At 46.9% G+C, this 25,173-nt stretch overlaps 1 protein-coding gene across 2 annotated transcripts; it reads right to left on the bottom strand.

The window, feature by feature from the left end:
- Window positions 1-610: 610 nt before the first annotated feature.
- MAN1B1 (mannosidase alpha class 1B member 1) lies at window positions 611-25,173 on the bottom strand. 2 transcript variants are annotated; one of them, XM_081847590.1, is made up of 13 exons: window positions 24,918-25,173; window positions 20,931-21,039; window positions 18,512-18,639; window positions 14,783-14,943; window positions 14,259-14,368; window positions 12,135-12,320; window positions 10,874-11,022; window positions 5,948-6,136; window positions 5,001-5,191; window positions 4,308-4,428; window positions 3,206-3,403; window positions 1,649-1,780; window positions 611-834 (listed from the first exon to the last, which is right to left on the bottom strand). In XM_081847590.1, exons 1-13 carry the CDS (start codon window positions 25,077-25,079, stop codon window positions 631-633), a joined length of 2,040 nt encoding a protein of 679 aa, XP_081703716.1. In that variant the 5' UTR covers window positions 25,080-25,173; the 3' UTR covers window positions 611-630. The 2 variants fall into 2 exon arrangements, with proteins under 2 accessions (XP_081703716.1, XP_081703717.1); XM_081847591.1 differs by lacking the exon at window positions 24,918-25,173 and adding an exon at window positions 22,680-23,024.

Here is a 25,173-nt window from a genome sequence, read left to right as displayed (position 1 = left end):
CGGTACGAGCATCACAAGATTATTCAGAGTGCCATGAAGATGTTGCCACTGGTAACACTGCTAAAAAGGGTCAGCTTTTTTTTGTGTGGCCAGCGGTAGAGCCCTCTGGCTTGGAATGTAAGTGGAAAATCAGCAAACTGCACCAGCAACAAGGCTTCTAAATCTGGGATGAGGATGCCTATCTCTTTCTGTTCCCTCTACCATACAGACATGGCACAGGCTCATACAGTGGAACGATGCTGTAAAGTGAGAGCAGCTTGGCGTTCCCAAATGAGTCTCCTCTCACCAGGATGTTCATTCGGACACCAATACGAAATCTAAGGCTTGGTGGATCTCACCAGGTCAAATAAATGTGATCCCTGTTTCTCCTCTCAAATGTCTCGTGCTCCAGGCAGGATTCAGCATTGCACTTCGTTGCTTGCCCAACCAAGTCTTTGTGGACGGAGAGATAAGACGCAAGGGTAGTGTGGTGGGGGGAGGGGGAGTATGTCTGGAGCTTCCCTTCTGTAAACCTTTCTGGCGTGCTGCCAGCAAAAAAATGAACCCACAAAACTCTGCACACCTCCCTTCAGACCCCAACAAGTTGGGACACGATCAAGACCGGGAATGGTTGGTGCCTCATCTTTCATTTTATGCTGATGGCCAAATTGGAAGAGGGTGAGCTTCTGTGTTGAAGACATACTTATCGAGGTTTATCAAGTCCACATCGTCAGAGAAGAGCAAGAAAAGATACTTGAGTGTTTCCCCGAGGAAAAAGCTTTCCATCTTGTCTCTTGGCTCCGGGTTGCTGGTGCTCTGGACGTTGTTGATGGACGTGTAGCCACCAGTGGGGACCTGGGCAGAAGGATCCCAAGAAAACAAACCTGAGCATGGGACTGCTCCCTGCCTAGAGCCATTTGGTTATTGCTTGGCAAGTGTAATGACACACACATCTGCACCAGCCATTCCCCACCCCCTCCACGTAAGATTTCCAAATCCCATGTTTTCTACGTCATGAGGAAAAGTGTGGGAGGGTTGTGCACAGGAGGACAGCCTCCAAGAATGTCGTCTTTCCTGCATTGCCTGGTGTCATGCATATGACTGCCTTGAATGTTCTAAGCCAGCCTTCTTCAACCTGGTGTCCTCCAGGTGTTCCAAACTACAACTCATTGTGCTGGAGGCTGATGGGAGTCGCAGCCCAAAACGTCTGAAGGACGCCAGGTTGGCAGAGGCTGGCCTGGACAGCTAGCACAAGCTGGCAAAGTGAGATGATAATCTTTAAAAACAAGCACCTTAAGGGCATCCCTACTGGATCATACCAAAGAACACACCAAGGCCAGCCACTTGCTTCCAACAGGGGTCAGCCAGTTGCCTCTAGGTAAAGTCCTCAAGCAGGGCATAAAGACAACTGGTTTCCCCTGCTGTTGCTCCTCAGCAAGTGGTCTTCAGAGCTATGCTGCTTCTGAACATGGAGGCTTCATTTAGCCACTAGGACTAATAGCCACTGGATTTCTCATGCACACCCACCCACCCACCCTCTAAAGTTAATTAAGCTCAAGGCCTTCACATTTTGTGGCAGCAAATTCCACAAATCAGCTGTGCATCATGTGAAGATATGGACCAAGGCTGCCCAAGAGCTTCCAAAGTGCACCCCAGAGATCCGCTTTACCCGTGTGTATTTATTGAAGCTCTGCAGTATCTCCCAGCCCCAATCCTGGTACTTCTTATCACCAGTGAATCGATACAGGTAGAAAAGGCTCTCCACTGTCTCAGGGCGCAGAAGATTGTGCCTGTCCGCTGCCTGGGGTAGGGGAAACAAATAAAGAATTATAGAAGAAGAAAGAGGCCCTTTGTAGCCCCATATCCCTCAGCCCTGAGGGGTGTGTGTGTGTGTGTGTGTGTGTGTGTGTGTGTGTGTGTGTACTGGCCTCTCCTTCCTCCATTTTACCATAATCCTTACTTTTCTTGATCCAAAATGTTTGCAATATACCCACTGAGCATGTCCGTTTTTAAAATGTATATATGCATGCCAGACTATACATCCCTAATAGGTGCTTGTAGCACACAAAAGCTAGTAGCTTGCTTATTTATTTTCTTAAGTTATTCATTTTATTGCATTTGTTGTCTCATAACATTGTTCTCTTAGCTGGTCTTTTAATAAATAAGAAAACAACATGAATGCAAGTTACAGATAGGTAGCCGTGTTGGTCTGCCATGGTCAAAACAAAATAAAAAAATTCCTTCCAGTAGCACCTTAAAGACCAACTGAGTTAGTTCTAGGTATGAGCTTTCGTGTGCATGCACACTTCTTCATCTGAAGAAGTGTGCATGCACACGAAAGCTCATACCTAGAACTAACTCAGTTGGTCTTTAAGGTGCTACTGGAAGGAATTTTTTTATTTTGTTTTGAACATGAATGCAAAGAAGTCAGGAAACCACAAAAGCAAAACTCAGTTGCACCCGACATGGAGCCAAGAATCACAAGGCCCGGGTGACACCAGCTAGCCGTTTAATAGGCCCCAGTTGAATAGAAAGTTTCTCATGGTGTTAAAACACCACAAAGATGGTGCCAGGCAAGCTGCACAGGGAAGACTGTTCCAAAGGTCCTCTCACTGGTACTTACCATGAAGTTGCACAGTTGCTAAGAGACCCAAAGCTACAAACTGGGACTCTCATGTCACTGGCAGAGGAAGAGGAGTGCGTGGAGAGCGCACCGCCCCGGCAGCGTGATCCCGGTGGGGTGCCATCACGGCCCCCCCCCTTACAGGCAGTGTGCCACGCCCCCAGGACGCACACCAGCCTCGCCCCCGCCTGCTCCCCCCCCCCCAGTGCTGGAGCATGACACTCCGCCACTGTCTCCTGTACAGGCATCCCTTGGGTTACAGGCACTTTAGGTTGTGCGTTTTCAGGTTGCGCACGGCGCTGAACCTGGAAGTACCAGAACAGGTTACTTCAGGGTTTCGACGCATGCGCAGAAGCACCGAATCGCAACCTGTGCATGCGCAGACGCGGCACTGCTGTTGCGAACACTGCAGGTTGCGAACGCGCCTCCCACACAGATCACGTTTGCAACCCGAGCGTCCACTGTATCTTCTCTCTAGATGGTCTTTAATAAAGCAGAACCTCTCAGTTTTAGACCACCCCCCCAAAAAAAAACCCCCAATATCGGAGTAATACAGATGTAAGAAGGACAGATGGAACACCCCGCACCTGATGAGTTGCTCACCTTTATCTCCACATCCTTCCGGTCCTTTTGTGCATGCATGTTGAAGTGGACAATCTCTGGGCTCAGGCCCGTCTCCACTTGCGCATACATCTGGTAGCAGGTTTCTGCCAGCTCCACTGCCAAGGCCATGTGGTCCGCGGGGAGCCCATTGTGGGCACCAAGAGCCAGGGCTCCGGGCAAGAAGCAGACCAGGTGATCCTGCTCAGGAAACACATGGCAAGAGTTAAGGAAGAACCAAATCTCTCTATGAGTTTTCAAAGTCTATGCTGGGGTGGGGAGACTTCTCTGGCAATCTATCTGCAAGGAGCCCTGATACAGAACCAGAGGATGTTGAAAAGGGTTCTTGGGCACGTACTCCATTTGGATGGGGTAACAGACAGGTTGACCGGGTCCCTGCATTTCAAGGTGGGGGTTTTTTTACTATGTATACTGCTTTCCTGACAGTGCACTTGGGGGTAGAAATTAAAAATAAAGGCTTATGATCTTAATAGAGACAACCCAGAATGAAACGAGGATAGGGAGGGAAGAGGAAGAATGCTGCCAGACATGAGCTGAAGATTGTACCCTAGTACACAGCCGGCAGTTCCCTGTGGCTGTGCAATGGACGACTGAGGAGTAAAAGCCCAACCGTTTTCATGGGAGCTACTCCTTGAATCAACCGGTGAAAAGTTTGTGAGGTGCCCCAGAGCCCAGAAAAAGACAGATCTACAACGCTAAGAGGGCACCCACCAAAATGTGATAGTGCATTGACAAATTCAGCTCGTTTTATCCAGTGGAATTAAGATTTTGTTTGGGGAATAGAAAGGAAAAATTTGGCTAGCAGTCCACATACACTCAGAACTGTATCCCATTGTATTCAGTGGAGATCACAGTCAAGAAAGGATGTACAGGATTGCTGCCTAACTTTCATGAAAAAGGAGGAGAGGTGCAAGCCTTTTACAAAGTCAAAGACCAGGACACCCTTACAGATAAGAACGGGTGAAGTCTGGTGGTTCAGGGAGGAGCAAAATGGAAAAAGGAATCGGACCTCTTTACAGAACAGAGCGGTCAAGAGAAAACAATGTTAACAAATAGCTCTCCCAGCCGTGGAAAGCAAGCCCACCATTTTAGCGCTGAAGCGGCCATGAGCAAGTTCACCAACAAAAGTCAGTCTCCTTGGTTGCGATTTCCGGAGAAGGTGCATCTTCACCCCCTCGACACCCTTCACGTAATCTTCCAAAAGCCTGACAATTATAAACACACACACACATCAGGAGGGCTTGGTTTTTTTAAGCACTGTGACTGCTGTCAGCAGAGGCAGACAAGATACCACCCAGAGCTCTTTCACATTTCCAGCCTGTGTGACATTTACCTTGTGTGTGTCAATCTGTGAATGAACTGTCACAGGTCATAGAGCAAAATGGCTTTGTTTTAAGACAGCCTTATGCAAACTGGCACCCTTCCAGATGCTTTGGACTACAACTCCCATCAGCCCCAGCTGCACTACTACCAGCTCTAGCATCATACAGTCATGCTGGCTGGGGATGATGGGAGCTGTAGTCCAAAGCATCCGAAGGGCACTAGGCTAGGGAAGTCTGGTTTAGGAGGATTATGAAATGCCTGGGGCAGTGGACAGATTTCCAACATGCTGTTGCATTTCCATCCAGGTCACTCAATAGTCTGCCTCCATACGGAGGGCACAGATCTTCAACAGGCCCCTTGATGCCCACCTATTCCCCACTTCCAGCAAGGTTCAATGTAATCTAGAGTTTTTAAAAAAGAAAGGAGGCGATGGGGGAAAGTAAAAAGGACTTACTCATTTTCTTTCTTCCCTCCCTGGATCCATTGCTTGAGCAGGTACTCATAGTAGCTGTCTGCTCGGGCTCCAAGAGTATAGACCCCCAAGTGGGTAAACTGCCCACTGTTGGTGTTGATGAACATAGGCACCAAGCCGTCGTTCTTGCCAGCAAGGGTGTGGACATGTTTCATCACCCCATCCACTGCTTTCTACATGTACAAACAAGGGAGACTCATTTGTACGCTTACACAACCCCCACCCCCCAGGGAAAAGTACAAAAACAGATGGACTGAATTTCAAATTTTGATTTCTCAGAGACAAGCAAAAATGCAAGAACAGCCTTGCTGAACCAAGCCAAGTATCCATGCAGCCCAGCACCTTGCTTCCAATAGTGGCCAGCCAAGTGCCTCTCTCTCAGTGGCCGCAAGACTTCCTAGGCAACAGTTGCCTCCGGTTGCCCGTTCTCAGAATCCAATGGTTAGAGGTATACCAGATCTAAACAAGAAGGCCTGCATTTGCTAGCTGGGCTAATAGGCATGGACAAGCCTGTTCTCCATGCTCATTTATTTTCCTGGGATAAACAGTAACTATTACCCTGCCAAAAGAGAAACTACTTTACACTGCATTTTAATAGAACCTTAAATCCTGCTGCATTGGTTACTGGAAATACTGGGGGTGGTTTGGAATCGTTGGGATCATATCAGACAATTGTCTCTCCAACCCCTCCCTCCCACCTGTTCCATTCTGGGTGTCTTAGCTTAAGTGCCCGGGTCTATATAGCACAGGAATGATATATGTCCCAGAAGCTATTTATTCCCACTTCTGGCCTGCAAAAGTCAGGATGGCATGGATTGACATTCCCATTTTCTGGCAAGAGATGGAAGGGGGTGGGACTAGATGGCCAACGGTCCCCCTCTGCATGCCATCAGAAAAGGAAGGAGAGAAGAGCTCACCAACAGCTATACCTGAAATTTCTCTTCCCCAGTAAGGTGCGAAAGCTCCCTGAACTCCAGCTGGATGCTGGTCACCTCTGCTACGGTGCTATCCGATGTCCAGCGAGGAGGATGCGCTGTGCCCCGACCAATGTTGACATCCGAAAATGGAATCTTAGATGGGGTGTTGAAGGCGGGCATGAGCCTGCTCCCAATATCTTTCTGAACAGTCAAAAATATGTGATATTGGCAGGGTGGGGTGGGGGAAGAGACAGGAGGAGGAGAGAGAACAGCCAATATCATTTTATTATTCACCATGAGCAAAAACCACTTTGATGAATCACAGAACTGTAGGGTTGGAAGGGCCCCAAAGGGTCATCTAGCCCAAACCCATGCAATGCAGGAATAAGCTAAATTGGCAGCTAAATCAGTCTTGCTTCATTGAGTTTGTTTGCCTTGTGCAGGTTCAAACTTGCTATTCTACAAGCCACCTGAGTTGGTTTGCTGTATGTACCAAAGGGGAATATTTCCAGTCATGCATTCAGTTAATAGGGCTGTCATCAGCCAGGCCCACTGGACCTCTGTCACACCTCAGAAGGAAGGCACCTAATGCAATACAGAACTAGAGAGAGATAGTAGTCCTGGGAGACTTCAACTTCCCTGATATCTGTTGGAACTCAAATTCTGCCACAAATGAAAGGTTCAACAAATTCCTCCATTGCCTCACTGACAATTTCATTTCCCAGAAGGTGGAAGAAGCAACAAAGGGATCATCTCTTCTAGACCCAGTCCTCACCAACAGGAAGGAACTGATCAACAAAGTGGAAGTACTGGGAAACTTGGGAGGAAGTGATCGTGTCCTCTTGGGTTTCATGATACAGAGGCAAGGGAAAGTTGAGTGTAGTTGGACATGCACTCTGGACTTTAAGAAGGCCAGTTTCGAAAAGCTGAAGGAGCTACTGGGTGAGATCCCATGGTCAGAAATACTCAAAGAGAAGGGAGACCAACATGGACAGGAGTTTCTAAATGGAGAAATATTGAAGGCCCAAATGCAGACAATACCAACAAGAAAGAAAAGTGGGAGGCATCTAAGGAAAGCAGTGTGGTTGCACAAGGAGCTTACAGATGAGCTGAGAGTTAAGAAATGGAAGAATTGGGCAATCACAAAGGAGGGGTAAACAAGAGTAGCCAACAGTTGCAGGGTGAAGGTCAGGCTGGCTAAAGCTCAGAATGAGCTCAGGCTTGTGAGAGAGATGATAATGATGATGATTAATGTTTATTCTGCTATGTCTGAAGCCAGAGGAAAACAAGCAAATTGTAGGTCCTCTACATAGGGAAGGTGGAGAAATGCTACTGGGTGACAAAGAGATGGTGGAACTACTCAGTACCTACTTTGCCTCTGTCTTCACCCAAAAGGAAAGTGATGCCCAACCTGGTGATAACAGAATAAATGATGCAAGTAGAGAGCTGCAGCCCAAGATAGGAAGAGAGGTAGTAAGGGAACACCGAGGTACTTTGATTGATTTCAAATCTCCAAGGCCTGATGAGTTGCACCCAAGGGAACTAAAGGAGATTGCGGATGTAAATTCAGAGCCTTTGTTTATGATCTTTGAGAAATCTTGGAGAACAGGTGAGGTCCCTACAGAGTGGAGGAAGGCAAATGTCTCCATCTTCAAAAATGGGGGGGAAATAAGACCTAGGTAACTACAGACCAAGAAGATCAAACCTCTCCATTCTGAAGGAAATCAGCCCTGAGTGCTCACTGGAAGGACAGATCCTGAAGCTGAGACTCCAATACTTTGGCCACCTCATGAGAAGAGAAGACTCCCTGGAAAAGACCCTGATGTTGGGAAAGATGGAGGGCACAAGGAGAAGAGAACGACAGAGGACGAGATGGTTGGATAGTGTTCTCGAAGCTACCAGCATGAGTTTGACAAAACTGCGGGAGGCAGTAGAAGACAGGAGTGCCTGGTGTGCTCTGGTCCATGGGGTCACGAAGAGTCGGGCACGACTAAACAACAACAAAACTACCGACCGGTGAGCTTGACAATGATACCAGGAAAGGTCCTATAACAGATAATTCAACAGTTGGTCTGTGAGCATGTAGAAAAGGATGCTGTGATTACTAAGATTTTGCATGGGTTTCTCAAAACAAGTCATGCTAGATGAATCACATTTATTTGATGAGAGTCACAAGCTTGATGGATCAGAGGAACGCTGTGGACATAGTATATCTTGATTTCAGTAAGAGTGTTGACAAAGTTCCCCATGATATTCTTGTGAGAATGCTGATAAAATGTGGGCTGAATGAGGTAACTGTGAGGTGAATTTGTATCTGGTTGACTGACTGAATCCAAAGAGTTCTCATTAGTGCTTCCTCGTCATCCTGAAGAACAGGGACAGGAAGGGTGCTGCAGGGTTCTGTCCTGGGCTCATTGTTGTTCAGTGTCTTTATTAACAATGACTAGGACTAAGGAATTGAGGGGATGCTAATCAAATCTGCAGATGACACCAAGCTGGGAGGGGTAGCTAATTCTGCAGAATACAGAATTGTGATTCAAATGACCTTATGACAGATTGGAGAATTGGGCCCAAACTAACAAAGTGAATTTCAATAAAGACAAATGAAAGGTTCTGCACTTAGGCAGGAAGAACAAACTGCACTAATATAAGACAGGGCACCTGGCTTGCTAGCAGTACATGTGAAAATGACCTAGGGGTCATAAATTTAATGTGAGTCAACAGCATGATGCAGCAGCAAAAGAAGCCATCATGATTCTAGGCTGCATCAACAGAGGTAGTGTTCAGATGAAGGGAAGTACTAGTCTCACTCCATTCTGCCTTGGTCAGACCACACCTCGAATACTGGGTCCAGTTCTGGGCACCAAATTTAAGAAGGATGTTGACAAGCTGGAACATGTGCAGAGGAGGGCAACCAAGATGATCAAGGGTCTGGAAACCAAACCTTATGAGGAACAGTTGAAGGAGCTGGGTAGGTTTAGCGTGAAAAATAGGAGACTGAGAGGAGGTATGACAATAATCTTCAAATATATTAAGAGCTGTCACATGGAAGAGGGAACAAGCTTGTTTTTTCCTGATCTGGAGAGTAGGACTCGAACTAATGGCTTTCAAGGAGGTTGGATGGCCATCTTTCATGGATGCTTTAGATGAGATTCCTGCATTGCAGGGGGTTGGCTAGATGACCCTAGGGGTCTCTTCCAACTCTACAATTCTATAATGCGGTCAGCGGCTATGTGCTCGCTGCCTTTCATGGAAAGCTATCTACCATCTCCTGTCTTGCCCTGGAGAATCCCCCACAATCCCTGTCATGCCATTTCAGAACTACTGAGCTGGCCAGCCTTAGAGGTCGGGCCCTCCATCACGAAGCCTGTTTTCTGAAGGGGGCAGGGGCATTCTGGGGCTGCCAAAGCCAGTACTGACTTGCTGGGGTCCAAAGAGCTACTTCAGAAGGGCCTAAGGGCTCATGCCTGACATTTTAGAACAGACCCACACCCCCGCTATATTACGCAATGTTACCAAGGGCTCTTGACATTTCCCTCAGTTTCAAACACAGCTTGCCTTTAAACATAGAGCGGGGCAGGGGGAGTAGGGGGAGAGGGTAGCCATTCAAGAAGCAAAATCAACAACTCTTTCAGGGATATCAAAAAAGCTAAGTGGTTTGCTGCATTCAAGCTCAGCAACCAAACAGAATGCCACTAATGCTCATCATTTGCTTGACAGCTAGATCTGCCACGGGTGGACTGCTCTGAAGTGTCACTGAGAGGAGAACAGGCAAAGCAGTATTCCCCAGACTCAGGTATTGGACTGCAGCTCCCATCGTGCCTGACCACTGGCCGTTTCAGTCCACAACATCTGGAGGGCACCAGGTTGGGGGAGGCTGCCCTTGAGGGTCTCCCTCATGACATCCACAGCACACAAAAGGGTTTCCCCAATCCTTGGATTTGCAGAGCCCTTTATCAGCAAGTGTCCTCCTGGCTCTCACTGGATTGAGAACTCGAACTCGGAGTGCAGTCTCTGCCAACATCTTCAATGCTCAAATCAGTGTGGTACAAAACAGGGTTCAAAGAAACAACAGGTGCTATGTCTGGCTAAGCAAATGAAGACAAGCACAAACACAACCTGGGTCCCGTTATGTGGGATTTTCATTGTTACGTTTTTTCCCCATTAACATACACCAAATACATTAAACATTGACTTCCCTTCCCCGCTTTCCATGGCTCCTTTTAACTTTCCCTTGCTGTTTCATATTCTATTTACTCTGTATCCTATTTTATCCATTTTATCTCAACGTAATTTATATTGCTGAAATTTACTCTAATCCTGCTAGTGTTTGAATTTGTTTACAATGATTCTTCATATATTCAATAAACGTTTTCCAGTCTTCCTTGAATACCCTTTCTTCCTGATGAGTGCCTAACCTCTCCTAAGAGGATGAGCTGGAGTGGACTCTAGTGGTGCAGCAGAGGTGTCAGGATCAGAGGTGAGACTGGCACTGGAGCTGGGGGTTGTGGAGTAGACGCAGCACTCCCAGGTGACGCGGGAAGGGGACAGAGCAGAGTGCTGGGAGGCTACACCACCGGGACCCTCCCCAAGATTGGATTCCAGCCTCTCAAGGCCCAGGCACAGCCTGTCTCCCCAGGGTCACCAGCAGGCAGCTCCTCCAACACCCCAACCCTCTCCTGGTCTGACCGCTCTCTCTACAATTTCTCTATGGGACTCATGACAAGGTGGCAGAGGTGGGTATGGAAAACATCCAATTAGCCACTGTAAACATACGCTGGTTTTAAACTGGCTTCCCTCAGTTTTCAGTTCCACAGGGCTGCTACTTTCTCAAGAGTGCCAGAAACGTTCAGACATTATTGTGGGAATTTGGCGGCGGCAGCGGTGGGGTGGGGGACGTTGGTTGCTGTTGGACTGCAAGATCGCAGGGCTACTTACAGCTTTTTCTAGGAAGAGGTTGTCCCCCGTGAGGTGGTAAGTGCTCAACAGGCCCCCAAGGATCCGAATGGCGCTCTCAAATAGGTTGACGTCCACATTCTTGTTGAAGTTGAGGTCAGTGGCAACCCACTTCCTTGCTTCTTTGAACTCTGCATTGGGGAAGGGAGTCAAGAGATTGTCAACAGAAACCCTGCACCAAGGTTTTCTGGGCTGCTGGGGAAGGGAAGACTCGGGAAATCCCCCTCCCTCATTCTTAAGGCCACATCTGGGAGTGGCTCCTGCCCACCTGGATGCCAGGTAAAAGAGCAGCCTCCCAAGCTGCTGAACACAGGTTTGCTTTGTTGGCCTAGGAGCAGGAGAAGCTGCCTTTATGCCCATTTAGGAAATGGGTCCATCTATTCCAGTGCTGCCTACTCTAACTGGCAACAGCTGTCCAGCTTTTCATGCAGAAAAGTGCATTTGCCATCACTTGTCACCTGGACCCTTTTAACTGGAGATGATGCCAGTGCCTTCTGCATCTGCACAGTGTGTTCTGCTGCAGCTATGGCTCCTGCCCAATATAGCTCTCTACCATTCATGCCTGTGGAAGTGGGTGGGGGTAGGGGGCAGGGGAAGATCTCCACAGCAGACACAGTCCACCTGAGGTTGGGGGCCCAAACTAAACCCCTTCCCCCGAACTCACACACAAGAGACAAAAAAGAAAAATCTTCTGCAGCTACAGCAAAGTGTGCTAATATTCAAGGTAATGTGCCAGCTCTGGCAGAAAGGTTCTGGCACCTCAGATAACACTGGCGGAGCAAGAGAAACAATGGAAAGGAGGGCATTGCCTCGCTCCGCAGGTGCCCATTTGACCACTCTGATCTGCAGATCTGCCACTGTTGCAGATGCCACGTAATACCTGTTCTGCAGCTGCAATAAATCATTCTTCTGGCACAGCAATACCTGCTCTTTGGAACTCCCTGTCTATTGGCATCGGGCAAGTGCCCTCACTGTATTTTTTCTGCTTAAAACATTTTTGTTTGAGCAAGCCTATGAAGACACATAAAAGCAGGCATGTTTTAAATCTCTTCTTTTTGTTTACTGACTTTGCTTTTATAAATGCTTTTCATTATTTGCTTTTAATTGTCTTAGTGGTGATTTCAACACTTCCCATAAACCACTCAAGAGGTTCTGCTACGATGAAGTGGTATAGACATTTGGTACAATAAATCAAGTAAACGAGACCAGGTGAAAAAACTGACATGGGAGAAATGGGGCAGACCTTCTTTCAAGCCCATGATCCACATGGTGTCCAGGGCATCAATGAGTGTTAGGCCAAGGCCAAACCATTCGCTGAACGACTTAGAGATGGGCTTCAGCTCGTCGTGGCCCCAGGCAAACTCCCTGTAGCCTTTCCAAGCGTGGCGGAATGCTTCTATCACTGCCATCTGGCGCTCATTGAGAGGTACTAAAATCAGAAAGCAAAAGAACTCAGCTGTAGGACACAGGAACTTAGCTGCTGGGACCAGCTCTCTGGATTCTGTTTAGGCAAGGGCCCCCTCTGACATTGCATGATTTGCCTACTCCAGTCAACCACCAAACAATTTTTCCCCATTTTCAAACTTATTAGTTAATTGTATAGTTAACACTGTTATTATTTATAAGGCAATTTAATTTTTTTGCTTTTTCATAAGTGTTTCGTTAGACAATATATTAATATATTATACAATCCCCTTATTTTTTTCCCCCTTCCCTTATTGTTGTGTGTGTATTTATTTATTTTTAGTGTAAGTTGTTTGGAGACTGTCAGGTGACAAGTGACTAATAAGTTTGATATTTTTTGGGGGGGAGGGGAAATTAACAATTCAGAATGTGAAACCATGGACTGAAGTTGGCTTACAAACAATGGCTTGTGCAACCATGAATTCCCATTACTTTTTGAATGCAATGTACTGGCATGAACCTGGTTTTTTTCCAGCACCCCTCCCCAGACGCTCACATGGCCAGAGATGTGAGGCAAGAGCCATTAGAAAAGTGAAATCAGCATTAGGCAAAATTAGGCATGGTTGCTTTGTTTATCCACAAGACTGATCCTTGTTTGTTCCAACAAACCACGGCTAAAACAAAACCATAAAGGTAAAGGGACCCCTGACCATTAGGTCCAGTTGTGGCCGACTCTGGGGTTGTGGCGCTCATCTCGCTTTATTGGCCGAGGGAGCCAGTATACAGCTTCTGGGTCATGTGGCCAGCAGGACTAAGCCGCTTCTGGCAAACCAGAGCAGCGCACGGAGACGCCGTTTACCTTCCTGCTGGAGCGGTACCTATTTATCTACTTGCACTTTGATGTGCTTTCGAACTGCTAGGTTGGCAGGAGCAGGGACCGAGCAACGGGAGCTCACCCCTTCGCGGGGATTCGAACCACCAACCTTCTGATCGGCAAGTCCTAGGCTCTGTGGTTTAACCCACAGTGCCATGAGCATTAAGAAAGGTTAAAATAAACAACATTTGAATGTTACATGCAGCCATACTGTCTGAAACAAAGGGGAAATGGCAGGAAGAAAGCTTGGGCCCACATCTTATGTCCACTAATATGTCAGATAAATTAAAGAATGGAAATTGAAAAGTGTTTGAGAAGGACTGAGCTAGTGAAGGTTGGAATGTGAAGGCTGTGTTCACAACAGAACCGTGAGAGAAGAACAAAGTAGCACATAAGCAGGAACTTGAAGAAGAAGAGTAGTTTGGATTTGATATCCCGCTTTATCACTACCCGAAGGAGTCTCAAAGCAGCTAACATTCTCCTTTCCCTTCCTCCCCCACAACAAACACTCTGTGAGGTGAGTGGGGCTAAGAGACTTCAGTGTGACTAGCCCAAGGTCACCCAGCAGCTGCATGTGGAGGAGCGGGGAAGCGAACCCGGTTCCCCAGATTACGAGTTATCCACTACACCACACTTGTTACTATAAACTGTTGTAGGAGAAGAGATAAGGAAGTTAGAAGCCTGTTGCCATCTCTTGTAGAAGCCGATAGAAGTTAGAAGGTGGAAGTTATTGCCATATATGGACAGACCTGACCCTTTGTTTGTAACTGTAGATACCTGCTTGTGCTTTTTTCATATTTGGTGTGCCACCCCCCATACTACTTGCTGGATGAGACTGTGATGCATCGGCCCTGCAACACCTAAATAAACATCCTATTTTACTGATGACTGGCATCTGGATTCTGTTGGCCGTTCCAAGCAGCCCAGGGTATCAGGCTTGAACCTGGATATTTTCCCAACAGTCTCTGTACCCAACAGACATGTCTGTTTCAGACCTGTCTGTTTTGTGTAGCAGTAACCAGCAACTGCCTGCATGGCAGGAATAAGCTTTGACCTCACCAGAGATGGGGGTTCCCCTTGACTCATTACCTGGCTCTTTAGTATCTTCGGATTCCACAGGCAAGGGCCTGTCTGGTTCCTTTATTTTGTTGGAAGGAGGTTCTGTGCCCTGGTCCGGCTCAATAACTGCTCCTCTCCAGCTGCAAAAAGAGAACTATTCAAGGAAAACTGTCTGGGTTCTGCTGTCACAGCAACGTCAGAAAGATGCACAACAAAGGCTCAATCAAGGATTGGGGTGCTGCATACCCAAATATAGATGCTCCTCTTTTCCCGGGGGTGCAGATTTCTCCGCACAAAAGTCTCTTAAATGGTTCTCCCTTACTGCCCCTTATGCCCAGAACACTCCCAGGTCCTCTGTGGTGCCAGCGTGTAGCTTCTCCTTAGTCTCAGAACTTAACCCCCAGCTGAACTGAAGCCCAGGCATCTGTCACTAGATGTTTTCCATGTTAGCTTCACATCTCCATTCCTGCTGCTCCTGCGGTTGTCTCTCCTAAAGGGTCGAAATGTGTGTTATAACTTTCTTGCAACCAAGCAATGCTCCTCCAGCCAACTACCTGATGACGGACTTCTCCGTTTTTTGTTCTTTACCAGCCTGGCCAGCTTCTCCCTCCTCCTTGGCTGCTTCATCTGGGAAGTTCAACCTCGAGTCTCTCCATGGTGGCCTGATCTGCAGGTTAGGAGGTCCCCGCCGGAGAGGAAGCTGCTTCGGAGGTTTCTAAGGAAATGGAGCAGAGGAAGAAAACAATGACTTCCCACCTTCCCATACACACCTACACATACCTGTAAAAAGCCACTTGCTTTGTCACCTTTGGCAAGACTGGCAGGGAAGTAAGGGGAGACTTGGCTCTATGCCCATGTCTGTGACCATATCTGCAGGGCTGGGATAAACTAAAACTGCCCCTACCTTTCCCTTCCCCTTTCATCTGTTGACAGGGAACTGAATCCAGCTATTTCCTAGTTTCTCAGGACAGGAAGCCACACTGAGTCCTGGCCTCATTACTAGCCTCCATTTGCTTCTTTAAGATGAGAGGCTTCTCTCATCAGGTCAGAAGAAAACAGGCCAGTAATAGTGATGCCACTGTTGCAGGAATTTATGTATAGGTTGGGGGGGGGGTTGCCCCTCCAGCAGATATCAGGCACATGCAGCCCACTACCAAAATCAGCACAATAACTTTTGTGGCTTTTGTGATTTGTCCCCACAAAACACTTCATCACAATTTCTTCCTCTCTATTCAAAGGGCCTCTGCAGCACAATACCAAATGTAACAATTCACTGATAAATGTATCTATGTACTGGCTCACTGGGAAAACTTCAGAAATTCATATAGACACGTGACCTTAGCTACTCAGCAGACAGATAGCCGTTCCAGAAATAACAAACCCAGATGAAGACAAAAGGGTGTGATTAACTTGGCTGGGAAACAGGGAAATGTAAATATCTCTTTTGTTACACTTGATGGGTGTTTGGTGAAGGGCAAGGGGAACCATGGGGCAGGGTCCAGGATGTTCAGATTACTGCCACAAGACCTCCCCTTTCATGATGTAAACGGGATGTATTAGTGATGTAGTTTGGGGGGGGGTGTAACATGGGGATTAGCAACTAATAAAAGTTTGGGTTCTCTTTTGTTCCGGGCTTCCATCTTGTTCCACCTTGTGGCAGGTGGGAGTCCTGTTGCGACAGTCTTCTATAAAGACCAAGCCTACTGGCTGCTGTTTTGCTCTGGTATTCCTGGCTGTTTTTTTGTCCAAGGGAGCCCTCAGATTTCTCGATTAACACCACCTACTACCATGAAAAGAATCTGAAGTTCTGAGAGGGTCCCCCTTGCCTGGAAATACAGGCAAGACTGGAAAATGGAATGTGCCTCCTATGAAAAGGGATGGAGCATGAAGCCATTTGCACAGCCCTGCCTCCAAAGCAAAAGAGAGTCATAACTGCACCACCCAATGAGACAGGACAGGGTGCTTGCCCCCCCCCCCAGCAATCCTGCCAAACTTCAGACACAGGGAAAATTCAGGACATAGACCACTTCTCTCGCCCACTTTGCCAGAGAAATTGTATCCCAAGTGGACCTGAGCTTCCTTCAGCAGCAACCTCTGACCACACTAAGTGACACACCAGTGAGCCAGGGCTTGAGGGACAGGGATGTCACCCAAAGAGTCTTGCTTACATGAGTGGTAAGCATGCAAGACTTCGTCAGCAGCCTGCAAAAGACACAAGGTGGAGTCCTGGGCTGGGAATCAAAGATTAAAGATGTGAAGCAATCATACAGGGCCTTTCGTAAACCTCAGTCTCCTTTCTGAGAAAGGTGCTGGCAAAGAAGCCTAGTCACGAGTCTGGCATTTCCTCAGATTAATGGTTAATCAAGTTGTGTTCCAGACAGCCTTGAGAAGATAGGCAATGGTAGAAAACACAAATGAAAGCCACCCTCTCCTGTTCTTCCTTTGTGGTAAAGGTAAAGGGGCCCGTGACCATTAGGTCCAGTCGTGGCCGACTCTGGGGTTGTGGCGCTCATCTCGCTTTACTGGCCTAGGGAGCCGGCGTACAGCTTCCGGGTCATGTGGCCAGCATGACTAAGACGCCTCTGGCAAATCAGAGCAGCGGACGGAAATGCTGTTTACCTTCCCGCCGGAGCGGTACCTATTTATCTACTTGCACTTTGATGTGCTTTCGAACTGCTAGGTGGGCAGAAGCAGGGACCAAGCAACGGGAGCTCACCCCGATGCGGGGATTCAAACCGCCGACCTTCTGATCGGCAAGTCCTAGGCTCTGTGGTTTAACCCACAGTGCCACCCGCGTCCCTTTCCTTTGTGGTTAGGGTTGTTGTATTTTAGGTACTCGTAAGAACCTAAGAAGAGCCCGCTGGATCAAGCCAATTGCCCATCTAGTCCGGCATCCTGTTCTTACAGTGGCCAAGCAGGTGACCTAAAGGGAAACCAACATGCAGGATCTGGGTGCAAGAGAACTCTCCCCTTCTGCGGCATCTAGCAACTGGTATTCAGAAGAATTACTGCTTCACTGGATGACCCTCGAATTCTAGTGTCATGAGAAAAGGGAGAAAAACTTCTCCCTATCTGTGCATGATTTTGTAAACGTCTGTCGTGTCACCTCCACCCTCCTCCACCCTTGTAGCTTGCAGCAACCTGCATTTAGAAAAATTGTTGTATCCAACTGTGGAGGCGGAGCTTAGCTGTTGCGGCTAGTAGCTAATGATAGCCTTATCCTTCATGAATTTGTCTAATCCTCTTTTTAATCCATCCAAGCTCGCGGGAAGCACTTCCTCCTGTGGGAGATAGTTCCAAAGTTTAACTGCCAGTGGTGCATGCTCTAGTTATCTCCTGCTTGGACTACTGCAATGCACTCTATGTGGGGCTACCTTTGAAGGTGACCCGGAAACTACAACTAATCCAGAATGCAGCAGCTGGACTGGTGACTGGGAGCGGCTGCCGAGACCACATCACACTGGTCTTGAAAGACCTACATAGGCTGCCAGTACGTTTCTGAGCACAATTCAAAGTGTTGGTGCTGACCTTTAAAGTCCTAAACGGCCTCGGTCCAGTATACCTGGAGGAGCGTCTCCACCCCCATCGTTCTGCCTGGACACTGAGGTCCAGTGCCGAGGGCCTTCTGGCGGTTCCCTCATTGTGAGAAGCAAAGCTACAGGGAACCAGGCAGAGGGCCTTCTCGGTGGTGGCGCCCACCCTGTGGAACGCCCTCCCATCAGATGTCAAAGAGAAGAACAACTACCTGACATTCAGAAGACATCTGAAGGCAGCCCTGTTCAGGGAAGTTTTTAGTGTGTGACATTTTAGTGTATTTTTGGTCTTTGTTGGAAGCGGCCCAGAGTGGCTGGGGAAACCCAGCCAGATGGGGAGGGTACAAATAATAAATCATCATCATCATCATCATCATCATCATTATCATCATCATCATCATCATTTGCTGCGTGAAAAAGTACTTTATTTTCTCTTCCTCAATCTTCCAACATTCAGTTTCACTAGATGTCCATGAGTTCCAGCAGTATGGGAGAAATTAAACTTTTCTGTATCCCCTTTCTCCATGCCATGCATCGTTTTATAAATGTTCATCATGTCACCTCTTACTCACCTTTTCAAAAGGGAGCATTACTAAAGGAAGTCCAATATAAAATACACATTTTAAACAGCACAATTAGCCAAATAATAAAATAATATCATACGCTTAGATACAGAGGGTGCCTGCTGTGTGTTAGGCTGCTACCCCCCAACCCTCTAAATTCCAAAAAAGACATCGGGGAGAGAATTACTTGAAGTGAAAAATCCCCCTGATTGGCATCAGCATTTTGTGGAATTGGAAGAACTGCCTGATTTGCTGGCTTCAACCCAGGGACCTCCATATAAGTCTTTTGTTCCTCTGAAGCTCTGCTGGTTAGACCTGGAAAGAGAAATTAACTGCAGTGAATGCCACCTGATGCAACATAATGAAATGAACGTCCAAGACTCCTGGTAAGATCTCATCCAGTTAAACATGTTTACATGCTGGCTTCAGGCTTACCAGAACAATAAACAAAACCATGGAAACCAAATCATTGTACCCTGTCCAATGTATCTTGCTCCCACAACAAAAATCACCCACCAAGAAGAACTAGCATAATTTCTTTTTTCCTTACAAATTAGCCCAAAGAGCTGAGACTGGGTTTGATCTTTCGATTCATTCATTATTGCAGTCAGGGCTGATGACAGGGCAGCAGGTGCAGCTGGGGCCCGGCAGTCCAGAGGGGGTACTCACTAACTTGAACATGTTTTATGTAACATATTAACAAAATATGTATTTCATCTTCAATGCACGCACAATTCCAAAATAATAGCTTGCAAACTTTTGCTGCGAACTATGCATCAACAGCAAGTTAGCTCCGCCAGCAGAGCAAGAGACTCTTAATCTAATGGTTGTGAGTTCAAGCCTGCACTGCAAGGGGCTGGACTAGATGACCCTTGTGGCCCCTTCCAACTCTACGATTCCCCCCCCCCATTGCCATTTCTATATATTCTATTAACTTTGTCTGCCATTCTTACTTCGTTGGTATTTTATCTTCCCTCTATCTCTGAGCATATACCATCCATGCAGCTGTAGTAAGCATACATAAAAAGAGATTTGTGGTCCCTGGGTATATTTTCATCTGTTATGCCTAAAAGAAAAGCTTCTGGGGTTTTAAACATTTTTTTCAATTCATCATTTCCCATGTTTTTAACCTTTTTGCATGTCCACCATATATGATAAAATGTGCCTTCTTTTTTCTTTACATTTCCAACAACTATCAGTTTCAGTTTTATACATCTTAGCTAATTTACTTGGCGTTAAATACCACCTATAGATCATTTTCATATGGTTTTCCTTCAGTGTGCAACATGCAGTAAATTTTAGATCTTTTTTCCATAATTTCTCCCAGGCACTCATTTCTATATCATGCCCTTTATCCCTTACCCAATGGATCATATATTTTTTAACCCATTTTACCAATTCATTTACCCAACGAATTTTACCAATTCATCTTTTGTCTCCCATTCTAATAGTAGTTTATACATTTTAGAAATTATTTTTCTTTACTATCAACAATCTCTCTTTCAAATTGTGAACTTTGGGTCGAAAAACCCCTTCTTTTGTCCAGTTTTAACACATCATTTATTTGATGATACTGTAACCAATACATCACCACTTGTTCAAGTCCCTCCTTTTTAAAATCTTACTACTTCTGAAAAGTCCAAGAGTTCTCTATAAGTTGCCCAGTGTCCTTCCATGTTACGCCAACTCTATGATTCTATGATTTCTGAGTATTTCCAACCGTCTACGAACATTCACTTCTACGCTTTGACAATATGATAGCACAGTCTCATCTTACGATGTGGGTTTTCGTAAGTGAACACCATGCGAATACAGTCATACCTCATGTTATGTTTGCTTCATGATACATTTCTTGAGGTTGCGTCCCGCGGTGACCCGGAAGTACTGGAAAGGGTTACTTCCAGGTTTCGCTGCTCACACATGCATGCAAAATGACATCATGCGCATGCACAGAAGCAGCAAATCACAACCCGCATGTGCGCAGACGTGCAGACGCGGGTTGCGTTCTTTTCAGGTTGCGAACAGGCCTCCGGAACGGATCCCGTTTTCAACCAGAGGTACCACTGTACAATGAAGTACAAGTTGAATGTTTCAAGTGTTTGACTAGATCAGCAATGATCATGTAGATGCTTATATGCTTATAGTACTGATATAAGTCATTAGGATCTTAACATTCTCAGCAGGTACAAAACATCACATTTATTATTCACACCCAAATGAGATCATGAATTTGTTTTACATCCCATGTAAATACTTTTTAGCCAATAAGCCCTTGATTAGGGAGGCCTGGGGTGGGGTGGGGTTTTTCACTGTGGTCTAAACCTGCATTCAGCACCGCTGATTACAGTAACACAAAAGAAGCAAAACAGCCTCTGAAAATAAGCAAAGATCCCCTTAATTTTTCTCCAGTGGTTGCTGCTTTAAAACTGGCCTCCCACCAATGAAGGGCCTCTTCCTTTTGCATACAGGACCCTCTCTTTGTATAGAACTTTCCAAACCTGTCCTGAGTTTAGGATGAAAGCTTTAGTTGCTTTTTAAAAATTACAAATTACAAATCTGCAACCTTGCTAAGCTGCAGAAAAGCTAAGTAAGTTAAATAGACCTACTTTTCCAGGGTTCGGACATGTTTGCGTAAGTGATGACTCCGCAGACAGCCAGAAAGGCGAACAGGAAGAGGATCAAGCTCCGCTGGAGGCGGGACAACTGCTTCCATTTCTGAGATTGAAACAATAGAGAGAGAAATCAGAAATGCAAATATAATAACTGTGCTATTTATATAGCAATAAATAAATAATGCCAAAAACTCACGAGTCTAAATCAGAAAAGAACCCTAGCTCATGACATGAATGCATTGACACCACAGGTCTCCATGTGAGTTTTCACAACCTGCACTAAACACTTCCCAGTTTGTATCTCCCTTTTCACTCTACACAGAAAAGCAAGGATGAATCTCTGAAGCAATTATGTAGACAGTGTTCCTTTACCACATATGAAACTTTGCAATAAGGGGGGGCAGACTTCAGCTTTGCTGGATCCACTTTGCTTTTTTTACTGGAACCCCAAGATCGACCATATCAAAAACCAAAATCTTAGAATGAAAGACTTCTGAGCCCAGGAACTTCTTATGAGCACCAGAACTGAGCAGAGCACACATCCATTCTACATAAAATATCCACTCTGGGTTCCCGCCTCCCCAGTTTTCAGTATTTCAGCAATATTTGGGGTAAATTTGTTGATGCCATTGTTAGGAACACAGGATCTTGCAACATTTAGTGAGTATTATAATAAAGGAAGAAAAACTTTTCTCTATCCACTTTCTTCATACCAAGCATCATTTTATAAACTCCTATCTTGCCACCTCTTGTTGGCTTTTTTTCTAAATTAAAGAGTTCCAAATGCTGCAAACTTCCCTCTTCAGAAATTCACTCCACCCCCAACCCCCCCCAACTGATAATTTTGGTTGCCCTCCAACTCTACAATAACATTTTTGTGGTAAGGCAACCAGAACTGTATGCAGTAAATTTTAAGCAACTGGGAGTGAGAAATCATTCTTGGTGTTCTTCAGATTACCCAGAGATCTAGCAGTTGATCCCAATCTACCTACAGATCCTGACTTATTTTCTGCCCCACTCTGCTCTATAGTATAATACAGTACATACACACACACCCTTCTAGAAGGATTTAAAATCTGAAATTTAACTGTTGGGAGGGAGGAGGGAAGGGGAAAGGAACAAACTGCAAGCAAAAACAGTTAAACAACTTAAATTGTGCTGTGACTCTGGAGAAAAAGTTAGAGCAGATGACCAGTCCTGCTGGCTCAGACTGACCAATCCAAGACTCGGTTCCAACAGAGGCCAGCCAGAAGCCTCCTGGAAAGTCCGAAACAGGAAATACAACAGCCTCCCTGGCCTCTCTCTGTTGAATGCCTCCAGCATCTCCTCCAGCTTCTGAACACAGATCCTAAATAAAAACCACTGATATAGTTCCATAAAGAAGTAAGAAAAATCCAGCTGAATGACACGAAAGGTCCACCTAGTGCAGCATCCTGCTTCCAACAGCGGCCAGCCAGATATTTCCAGAAAGCCCACAAGCAGGGCAGGAGGGCAAGAACCCCCTTCCCTCTGGCACTCAAGATGCACACTGCCTCTGAACATGGAGGTTCTATGCAGCCACCATAGCTATTCCGCTACGGAGGGATTAGAAAGGAGAGTTTATAAAGGGGAGCAACATGAACCTTCCTTGTCCCACGCGCCTCCACAACTGCCCTGATTTCACTGCACTTGGGCACCTCCCTCTCTTGTCAGCATCTTGCCTAAAACAAAAAACAAAAAATGCCAGAGATTCCTCTTACGTACAGCACAGCTCATGAGATCTGGATCAAGGCCGCTTCTTGACTTTTTCATGGCTTAACAGCAACAGCTGTCTGAGGAAAACACAGAGCCAGTTCTCTGTTCAAAGTTTCTTTCTCGAAAAGGAAGCTGCCAGGGCTAATGCCACCTCTCTGTTTCCTGTCGCACCCCAGAGGTCTGTCTTTTGTTGTTGTGATGATTCAGTGGAGAGAGAAAGGCACCCTGCCTACACCTTGAAGGTACAGCACCTGCTGCCAGCATCATGAACTGATGCAAGTTGCTTTGGAGAATAAATGTTGGTCTGAAAATCAAGGGGAGGGGGGAGAATAAATAGGAGAAAAGCCAATCAATGACTACCAATTGTGATGGCTGTATTGAGCCACCAGATTTCAAAGGCAGCATGGCTCTGAGTATCAGTTGCTAGGAAGCAACAATGGGAGAGGGGAGTGTATTTATGCCTCACATGTGGACTTGGGTAAGTGGCTACTGGGGGAAGAGGATGCTTGACCTGACAGGCTCCCTCTGGACTGATTGAATTATCAGAAGAACATAGGAGGAGCTGGGCTGGAACACCTGTGTTCAGAATACTAGATACTAGCAGCATCAAACTTGGGGGGGGGCGTGCCTTTAAGGCTTCCTCCAAGGCTTCTGGGGGGGGGCATCTGGTTGACCACTGAGGGAAGCAGGATCCTGGACTCCATGGACATTTGTTCATATACCTATCTTTAAAAGCTGGAAGGAACCCAGCAGGGGCAAGAGTCTATTAATCTAAAATGAAAACTCCAGGTTTGTTTTCAAAACATGTTGGGATTGATATTCTTATAAATTGTTACTAATAGTCCAGTTTCCTGCACCTATGGGACTCTTCCTGTTCTTTATATAACCCTGCCCTTTGAAGGAACAAAGGTAAACACACCAACATTTACTATCCATAATATTACCCTTTAAAAAAAAACCCATTCAATCAACCATTACAATACAGTGGTACCTCTGGATGCGAATGGGATCCATTCCGGAGCCCCGTTCACATCCTGAAGCAAACACAACCCACATCTGCGTGTGCGCGGGTTGTGATTTGCCGCTTCTGCGCATAACATCATTTTGAGCGTCTGCGCATGCACGAGTGGTGAAACCCGGAAGTAATGCATTCCGTTACTTCTGGGTTGCCGCGGAGCGCAACCTGAAAATGCTCAACCCAAAGCTGCTTCAACCCAACGTATGACTGTAACAACAACAACGGGAAGGAGAGCAAGCAGAATCCACCCCAGCACCTCCTCCAGCTGCACCCTCCCACACCCTTTCCCCACAAGGTGATTGACAGCTGGTGCTGATGTAGTGATTAGGAGATCAAGCTAGGACTGCAGAGACCAAGGTTCAAATCCACACTCATGAAGCTCACTGGGTGGCTTTGGGACAGTCACTGCATCTTGGCCTAAGCTACCCCACAGGGTTGCTGTGGGGATTAAATGAGGAAGTGCATGCTTTATTATGGCACTCAGAACCATGTACCTTGAGCTCCTTGGAGGAGAAGGTGGGATATGAAAGCAGTCAGTCATTCAGTCATTCTACAACAGTACATATGATTCAGAAAATTGAGACAGAAATCCAACCAGTGCAGCTAATGCAACCATTTCAGACTGCAGGGAAGGGGTCAGAGGAAGTTCCTGCATTTCTCACCTGACCCTACAACTAAATCTAAAGGGCTGTCATATGGAAGTGGGAGCAAACTTGTTTTCCACCTCCAGAGGGGAGTACTTGAACCCATGGGTTCCAATTACAAAAAGGGAGATTCCGACCAAAAATCAGGAAGAGCTTTCCGTGACAGTAACAGCTGTTCGACAGTGGAACTGTCTCATAGAATCCTAGAGTTGGAAGAGACCACAAGGGCCATCGAGTCCTCCCCTCGGGAGGTGGTGGACTCTGTGTGGTCATCTGTCCTGGATGCTTTAGCCGAGATTCCTGAGCTGCAGGGGGCCCGGCTGGATAACCCTAGGGGTCCCTTCTATGACTCTTAGCTGCTCCATTTGGGTTGGACTGGGGAAGTTGGAGGGGGAGAGTCGTAACCACCCTAAGGACTATGGCTCTGCAATGCCCACCCTGGGGGCTTCCTGGCTTTCCAAGGCTTGACGCATGCGCCCTGCGCGGCACTTCCCACCCCGGCCTGAGGAGGGCAGAGCGCTGCGGCCCTTATTGCCTCTCCGCGCACCCCACCACCAGCCCCGACTCTATGGCTTCTCCCCTCACCCGCCAGCAGGAGCGCCTCCGCCAGGCCTTGCTGTTGTTGTAGCCGCCGACGGCGGCCGCCGCTGCCTCGAGCGCTCCGCCGGGGCTGAGGGTCACGGTGATGAAGTCCCGCCTGGTGGAGGGTGGCAGCGGCGTCGAAGAGGAGGCGGCGGAGGAGTACATGGCGGCGCGGGCAATGGCCCCTCAGGATCCGCGAGCCGCTCCTCCGCCGGCTGCCATGTTTCTTTTTTTTTTCCTCGCGTCCGCCGAGGCCGTA

This window comes from Podarcis erhardii (genome assembly GCF_964252035.2).
Source record: "Podarcis erhardii genome assembly, chromosome: Z".
NCBI lineage: Eukaryota > Metazoa > Chordata > Lepidosauria > Squamata > Lacertidae > Podarcis > Podarcis erhardii.
The sequence above is the reverse complement of the archived record's forward strand: the minus strand, read 5'-3'. Positions and strand labels throughout refer to the sequence as shown.